General features: G+C 47.3%; 1 protein-coding gene across 1 annotated transcript; it reads left to right on the top strand.

Annotated features, from left to right (window-relative positions):
• Positions 1-1,999: 1,999 nt before the first annotated feature.
• LOC120842908 lies at positions 2,000-3,298 on the top strand. The gene has a single exon (XM_040214115.1). It carries the CDS (start codon positions 2,000-2,002, stop codon positions 3,296-3,298), a length of 1,299 nt encoding a protein of 432 aa, XP_040070049.1.
• Positions 3,299-8,852: the final 5,554 nt, after the last annotated feature.

Below are 8,852 nucleotides of genomic sequence, written 5' to 3'. Positions count from 1 at the left end.
CGCTGCTGTTGCATGGGCCAGTGAACCAACGTATCATGGTCAAACCTCGGAACCGCGTGGATCGGAAGAAAGCCACCAGTTTTCATCGCAGGAACCAACATCAGCGGTTTTTCTGCAAGATGACTGGCGCGTCTGGCAACGGAGCGGTACATCGTATGACCACAGCCTACAAAAGGACGCATCACTCACGCTTCGGATGGGGTTCGGTGCCGGCATGACGTGCGCAGTACGCTTACGCCTTCTTCTACTTCAGATCGCTGCTGTTGCATGGGCCAGTGAACCAACGTATCATGGTCAAACCTCGGAACCGCGTGGATCGGAAGAAAGCCACCAGTTTTCATCGCAGCAACCAACATCAGCGGTTTTTCTGCAAGAGGACTTGCGCGTCTGGCAACGGAGCGGTACATCGTATGACCCCAGCCTACAAAAGGACGCATCACTCACGCTTCGGATGGGGTTCGGTGCCGGCATGACGTGCGCAGTACGCTTACGCCTTCTTCTACTTCAGATCGCTGCTGTTGCATGGGCCAGTGAACCAACGTATCATGGTCAAACCTCGGAACCACGTGGATCGGAAGAAAGCCACCAGTTTTCATCGCAGCAACCAACATCAGCGGTTTTTCTGCAAGATGACTGGCGCGTCTGGCAACGGAGCGGTACATCGTATGACCACAGCCTACAAAAGGACGCATCACTCACGCTTCGGATGGGGTTCGGTGCCGGCATGACGTGCGCAGTACGCTTACGCCTTCTTCTACTTCAGATCGCTGCTGTTGCATGGGCCAGTGAACCAACGTATCATGGTCAAACCTCGGAACCGCGTGGATCGGAAGAAAGCCACCAGTTTTCATCGCAGCAACCAACATCAGCGGTTTTTCTGCAAGAGGACTGGCGCGTCTGGCAACGGAGCGGTACATCGTATGACCCCAGCCTACAAAAGGACGCATCACTCACGCTTCGGATGGGGTTCGGTGCCGGCATGACGTGCGCAGTACGCTTACGCCTTCTTCTACTTCAGATCGCTGCTGTTGCATGGGCCAGTGAACCAACGTATCATGGTCAAACCTCGGAACCGCGTGGATCGGAAGAAAGCCACCAGTTTTCATCGCAGCAACCAACATCAGCGGTTTTTCTGCAAGATGACTGGCGCGTCTGGCAACGGAGCGGTACATCGTATGACCACAGCCTACAAAAGGACGCATCACTCACGCTTCGGATGGGGTTCGGTGCCGGCATGACGTGCGCAGTACGCTTACGCCTTCTTCTACTTCAGATCGCTGCTGTTGCATGGGCCAGTGAACCAACGTATCATGGTCAAACCTCGGAACCGCGTGGATCGGAAGAAAGCCACCAGTTTTCATCGCAGCAACCAACATCAGCGGTTTTTCTGCAAGAGGACTTGCGCGTCTGGCAACGGAGCGGTACATCGTATGACCCCAGCCTACAAAAGGACGCATCACTCACGCTTCGGATGGGGTTCGGTGCCGGCATGACGTGCGCAGTACGCTTACGCCTTCTTCTACTTCAGATCGCTGCTGTTGCATGGGCCAGTGAACCAACGTATCATGGTCAAACCTCGGAACCGCGTGGATCGGAAGAAAGCCACCAGTTTTCATCGCAGCAACCAACATCAGCGGTTTTTCTGCAAGATGACTGGCGCGTCTGGCAACGGAGCGGTACATCGTATGACCACAGCCTACAAAAGGACGCATCACTCACGCTTCGGATGGGGTTCGGTGCCGGCATGACGTGCGCAGTACGCTTACGCCTTCTTCTACTTCAGATCGCTGCTGTTGCATGGGCCAGTGAACCAACGTATCATGGTCAAACCTCGGAACCGCGTGGATCGGAAGAAAGCCACCAGTTTTCATCGCAGCAACCAACATCAGCGGTTTTTCTGCAAGAGGACTGGCGCGTCTGGCAACGGAGCGGTACATCGTATGACCCCAGCCTACAAAAGGACGCATCACTCACGCTTCGGATGGGGTTCGGTGCCGGCATGACGTGCGCAGTACGCTTACGCCTTCTTCTACTTCAGATCGCTGCTGTTGCATGGGCCAGTGAACCAACGTATCATGGTCAAACCTCGGAACCGCGTGGATCGGAAGAAAGCCACCAGTTTTCATCGCAGCAACCAACATCAGCGGTTTTTCTGCAAGAGGACTTGCGCGTCTGGCAACGGAGCGGTACATCGTATGACCCCAGCCTACAAAAGGACGCATCACTCACACTTCGGATGGGGTTCGGTGCCGGCATGACGTGCGCAGTACGCTTACGCCTTCTTCTACTTCAGGTTTGTCCTGTTTATTACGAAGTTGGTCGTTGCTCGCGGAAACGCCAGCCGGCATCGTTCCCCTGTCTCCTTGAGAACTTGTGCTTTTGGTGCCGTAAAGTGCTATCCAATCCTTGTGCTACGGTTGTGGAGTTGATGTTGCTAATCTCTGGTGACGTTGAAGTTAACCCTGGACCCCTCACCGACGATCAAATTCAAAAATTGCTGAAAGCTGTTGATTTATTACCAAAATTAGATAAGGGACAAGAAGCGCTTCTAAGTCAAGTGGCAGAAATAAATAAAAACCAAGTTCTACTGGATAAGAAGATAGAAGCACTAAACGTGAAGTTCCATGCAATGGAAACGGATATCGCCTTGCTAGAAAGCTTTAAGGATGAAATGCAGGATGTCGGCGCACAGTCAACCAGGCTATCCACTCAGCTTGCCTCGGTCTGCTCTAAACAAGACAACCTGGAAAACAGGTCGAGAAGAAATAATCTACTTTTTTATGGCATTATAGATGAACCTAACGAAACATGGTTCCAATCAGAATCAAAAGTATTTCAGTTCTGTAACGACAAACTTGAGGTGACTGTGGCAGCAAGTGACATCGAACGTGCGCACAGTCTTGGCCGCCCTAATCCAGAACGAATAAGGCCGATAATTGTGAACTTCCAATCTTTTAAGGTTAAACAGCATGTTCTGTCCCGTGGATTCAAACTCAAAAATAGTAACTTCTCTGTCGGCGAATATTTTTCAGACAAAGTTAGGTACGAACGCAAGCAGCTGGTCAGGGGCGGATCCAGAGGATCCCCCAAGGGGGGGCCCCAGCATAAAAAGAAAGAGGGGGGAGGGGGGGGAGGGAACACTTGCTGCACACCACATTGTGTGTTGGATCTTTGTATAAACACACGTATAAAAAGTAGAGAGTGGTCTTTCCTTTTCAACGACACGAAGTGTCGCAATTCAAAACACGATTGCAATATCTCCCGCTTCGAAGCAAGGGATAACGGAATCTTGATTTAAAGGAGCTGTGCAACAATTTCACTGCTTTGCTCAGATAATTTGGGAGTTGTTGTCTCGACCTTTCGGAAGTAAAGATAAAAAAAAAACGCTTTTGTCTGCATGTCCTAGTCTTTATTTTAAAAATAGACAAAGATTGAGGCTTTCGGCACCTCTCAACTACGTCACCATCTTCCCGAATCACGTGCGCTGTGACGTCAATGGGGGTCGCGCGGAGTTCCGCTGAAGCTGTCTCCCTAGAGCCATCAGCGAGCGCGTGACCACGTGCTGGCGCATCGCGAATAATATTTTGAAAGGAGGAAAGGTCTCATCCGGGTCCGGCCATCTCCGTCCGGCTCTGACCGGTGGCAAGCGATAGGTCCACGCCCGGTGTTAAGTAGAGAAAGGCGACGACACGCAGGGATAAAAGAACAAGAAATTTAATAAGAAGCGATAAAAAGCCGCGCACGGCTGCGCACGAACAACTCAACCAAACGCAACACGCGTTACACCCACAACACACTGATGAAACTTCGGGCGGCGGGGCCCCGAAGAACAAAACAGCACTCAATTCCCGACACAACGCGAAACAACTCGCCGCTCGCGGCACAAATGCAGCCGGGAACAACGTTCACCTATGCCTAGAAAACAAAAGTTCCGAGGAAGGAAAAGCTCCACTGGTGAACCCAAAGTCCAGGGGAAAGTTCAACCGTGGTTCAAACGAAGTCCGAAGACTCACCGACGTCTTGGGTCCGACGGACGACGAAGGCTTGACTTTTCCGGCGTGGTGGACTGGGTGCTCGGCAGTCGACGCAACGCAGCCCCGCACACACACTCACTCCCCGAAAAGGGAAAAACCGAAGCCCGTACGACTCACGGGAACAGACGACGGGTGGAGCGACCAGCCAACCTGACCGGCCTTACGGGGGTCCGCCCTTCTCCCGCCACCTACCAGGGTCTCCGAGCTCGAGGTCGGGGGAAATTATTTCCTACTCGCACCAAGCTACCCGAGCAAAATATAAAAATAAAATCTCCCGGCAACTGGCCTTGACAGAAACGGATGTCTACAATTTCTCCCTTTCAGGAAGGAGACAATGAGCTGCCCGGCGGCCTTGTCCTAGCGGCAGAGACGCGGGCGCCTCCAAAGATAATCCGATAAATGGAAGCGGGAATCGACAGGGATGGAATCCAAAGAGTTCCATATGGGGGTTTTAGTGAGAAAGAAAAACGCGCGCTGAACAGAGACACAACCAAAATAAAGCAACAAACAAATACTGAAATTCATGACAGAAGGTCGCTACTCTCAAAAGCCCATTGGCTGAGTTTACATGGATGCGATCGTAGCGAATCGAATCGAGATTAACCGCCTATGATTGGGTAGACGAGGAAGGGAAAGGAGGATCGCGGGCGCGTGACTGGTCACATCTCGATTCGATGCGCCATGGTCGCATCCATGGAAACGTAGCCATTGTCAAATGGAAACAGGCTCGTTGCTTTTCTTTTTTTCTACTCCGCGTTGTCACGAGGGTGTAGGTGCGCCGGTGCGCTTTGACGCTGGGGGCCTCTGCTTATCACCTTAATTAACTGGCAAGTCACAGGAAAGGACATTTCGAATTGCCGGTACTCGGATACAAACGTTCTGAATCCGTCAAAGTTTCGAGCCAGGTTCTGGCCTACGCAGTCCGCGCAGCATCGCGGGCCGGGGGGGGGGGGGGGTGATGATATCTCTCGGGGGGGCCCGGGCCCCCTGGCCCCCCCCCCCCCCCCCTGGATCCGCCAGTGCAGCTGGTAGAGTTTGCTAAATCACAGCAAATCACAGCGCTACTACTTTGATAACACTGAAAGGCGTGTAAAAGAAATGAATGCCTAGCAATCACCGTCGCCGGCTGGGCGCAAGATAAGAACTGCGCGTGAACTTATCGTCGCGATTGTGAACTGTCGCAGTATGAAAAATAAAGTGGATGACTTGGCTGACGCCATTGCTCTAACTAAACCAAGTATCGTCATTGGCACTGAGTGCTGGCTGGACGATTCTATTAGCGACACTGAAGTGTTTCCTCCCGAATATGTGGCGTACCGCCGAGACAGAAACAAGCATGGCGGTGGTGTCTTTGTGTTAGTTCACGACAGTTTACAAAGTTCGGAGATCACGTTTGCTGGTTTGAATTGCGAATCTGTATGGTGTAAGATTGCATTAGAAAATGCCGAATGTATTGCTGTGGGCTCTTTTTATAGGCCTCCTGGTTCAAACGAAACTACAATCCTTCCCCTTTTTGATATAATGTCATCTAGAAACTATGGCGACCTTGTGCTTAGTGGTGATTTTAATTTACCTGATGTGGAGTGGGCAGACGGTCAACCCATAACGTCGAATACTTCTTCCGCTTACAGGACTTTCCTTAATTTTATTTCCAGCTTTGAGCTTTATCAGCATGTCTCATTCCCGACGAGGCTAGGCAAAACGAGGGCGAGTACGTTGGATCTGCTTTTTAGTAGTAGAAGGGGCCTCATAACGTCTCTGTCCAGTATTCCTGGTATTAGCAATCATGAAATAATAATTGGGGGCATAACCAGCGCGTCCGAAACCAGTGGGCCAAATCCACCTAGAAAAGTTTTCTTCTATAATTGCGGTAACTACCAGGGCATCTCAAGTAATCTTTGTGACTATTTCCCCGAGTTTATAGAGCTTTCCCACCTACTAGATGTCGAAGCTCTGTGGAATCTCTTTAAGAATAAATTAAATTCTTTAGTTACTGCATTCATCCCTTCCAAAGTACTAAGCTCCACGTGACGCAGAGACAAACCGTGGATGACCGGGGAACTACGCTCTTTGCACAAAAGAAAAAGGCGAGCATATTTGAGATACCGCAAAAACAACGATAATTGTTCTCTTTCACAGTTAAACATTGTAAGTAAACAATTCAAATCTATGTCGGCTGAATGCAAACTCAGATTTCATGCGTCTTTAAATGATAAACTGAAAAGTAACCCAAAGGAGTTTTGGAAATATGTAAAGTCAAAAAACAAAGTAGCACTCGGAATTCCCCCGATTAGTGACAGTGGTCAAGCTGTTACAGAAGAAGAGAAAGCGACACTCTTTAATAATTACTTTCAATCGGTATTTTCGCCCGCAGTTTCTAATGAGTATTCGCTCTCTTATGATATCTCCCTAAACAGAATGGATGAAATTGAAATTTCTTACACCGGTATCTTAACAATGGTAAATGGACTAAAACAGACAAAGCAGGCGGTCCCGATGGTATACCCTATCGTATTCTAACTGAATGTTCCGGCATCATCTCATCACATTTAGAAATATTTTTCAAAAAGTCGCTTTCCAGTGAAAAACTCCCGAGCGAGTGGAAAACGGCAAACGTTGTTCCGATCCATAAGGATGGACCAAAAAATGTTGTTCAAAATTACAGACCCATTTCTCTTCTGTGCACCTGTTCTAAACTAATGGAACATATAATCTACAGCAATGCTTACAGTCATCTAAGTAAAAATAGCTATCTCACTCCCTCGCAACACGGCTTTAGAAAGGGATTTTCTTGTGAAACGCAGCTGATTGAGTTTTATCACGATCTTGAATATTCATTTGACAACAGACTTCAAGTAGATTGCATATTTTTTTTATTTTCAGAAAGCGTTTGATACAGTGCCTCATGCCCTTATCATCCATAAACTTTTCACATTAAACTTACCGACTAACATTATCACATGGCTGACCGACTATCTACACCAGAGAAAACAATCAGTTTTAATCAAAGGCAAGCACTCAGCCCAGGTACCAGTCACATCCGGAGTCCCACAAGGGTCGGTATTGGGACCGCTTTTATTTTTGATTTTTATCAATGATATTACCCAGTCACTGAAATCAAAGATAAGGCTCTATGCGGATGACTGTGTAGTCTATTCTGAAGTTCGGGAAATTGCCGACTGTTGGGCACTGCAAGATGATATCCGCCATATCTCAGCCTGGTGCGACACATGGGGCATGAAGTTAAACATAAATAAATGTAATCACGTACGTTTTACGCGCAAGCGCAAGCCTATCTTATTTACGTATGACATCAGCGGAAACTCTTTGGCGACAGTATCAGATATAAAATACCTTGGTGTATATTTTTCAGCAAGCCTTACCTGGATAAAACGCCTGGACTACATAACCGCAAAAGCAACTCGCATGCTTAACTTTATTAAAAGAAACTTCAGAGACTGCCATATGAACATTAAAAGCACATTATATCTGACATATATCAGACCTATCTTAGAATACGCAAGTGTTTCTTGGGACCCTAGCCAGGCATACCTTGTGAACCAACTGGAGAAAGTACAAAATAGAGCAGCTAGGTTTATAGCAAGTAATTACAATTTTAGATCGAATATTAGTCAGCTAAAAAGAGAACTGCATTTAGTCTCATTGGCCCACAGAAGGAAGTGTATGCGCTTAGAGTTGTATCATAGCATATTTCATAATTACCTCGGCATAAATAAAGCTAACTACATGCTGCCTCCCCACTTAACATCAGGAAGAAGAGATCCCTCAAAAAAAGTGAGAGAGTACCACTGTAGGACGGATGTATTTAAATCTTATTTTTTTCCCTCTACAACAACCGACACTGAACTCTCTACCGGAAGATACAATCAACATCACATCTACAGCTTTGTTCTTCGATAATATTGTAAATGCTGACTTCCTCAACTGATTTGTGCGTTCTCATGCCCATGCAACTGTTCAACTGAGTATACCATGTAAATACTACAAATCTGTTTTGCGCGCTCATGTTATCGTGCCCTTTGATTTTGTACATTTGCTCATGTATGTGCATCCCTCCCTCGCAATAATGCCTTAGTTAGGCGCTGCGAGGTAACCTGAATAAATAAATAAAATATAAATAAGCGCGTATTGAAATATCCGACTTAATATCCCATTCCTCGAAGAGGGCGGACTCCCAAGATTATTAAATAGCACCGGCTTGTAGTCGGCGGCCGTAAATTGTACATTTTATATTTCGTTACTAGTTGAGAACTGGGTCGATCTCAAGAAAAGTTCATGGATGAGGTGCATGTGCCCGAATGTGAAACGATGAACGAATGCCTGAAAAAGAGTCGAACCATGTCCAATTTCAAATAAGTCAAATAAAAAATGACTCATATTCAGAGGATTATCACCATATCGGTAGCTTATAGTCGAGGGCAGACTTGTACACGTTACTGAAAAATAGTAAGGAATTACATTTACAATTACTCAAGGCTAAATTGTAATTTATTACAATTACAATTACCCTCCCATGAAAGTAACTGACCGTTTCCCCAAAAAGTAATCCGTTACTTTCGTAGCATTACTTTTAACATTATTGTCCTCAAGTAAGAAACAAAGAGCAGAGGGTTATTCAAGTTCTTATTGTTGCAACGTGTTCCATTTAACGACCTTGAGTATTTTGAGCAACAGCTGGCTCTCGAAAGTCTCGTCAAACATTTTGCGTTATTTCTTACTCAAAATGTCGACTGCTACGCTGAACACAATGTGAGCTGGGGCAATGGATGGGAGTGCCATATTGTTCCTCACGAATGC

The sequence above is a fragment of the Ixodes scapularis genome, unplaced genomic scaffold, assembly GCF_016920785.2.
Source record: "Ixodes scapularis isolate PalLabHiFi unplaced genomic scaffold, ASM1692078v2 PGA_scaffold1__304_contigs__length_218370807, whole genome shotgun sequence".
NCBI classification, from domain to species: Eukaryota; Metazoa; Arthropoda; class Arachnida; order Ixodida; family Ixodidae; genus Ixodes; species Ixodes scapularis.
Note: the sequence above shows the minus strand (reverse complement) of the source record. Positions and strands in the feature narration are given on the sequence as shown.

What these genes read in the sequence shown, in the direction of transcription:
- LOC120842908 (XM_040214115.1), top strand. Translation starts at nt 2,000, where the DNA reads ATGACGTGCGCAGTACGCTTACGCCTTCTTCTACTTCAGATCGCTGCT.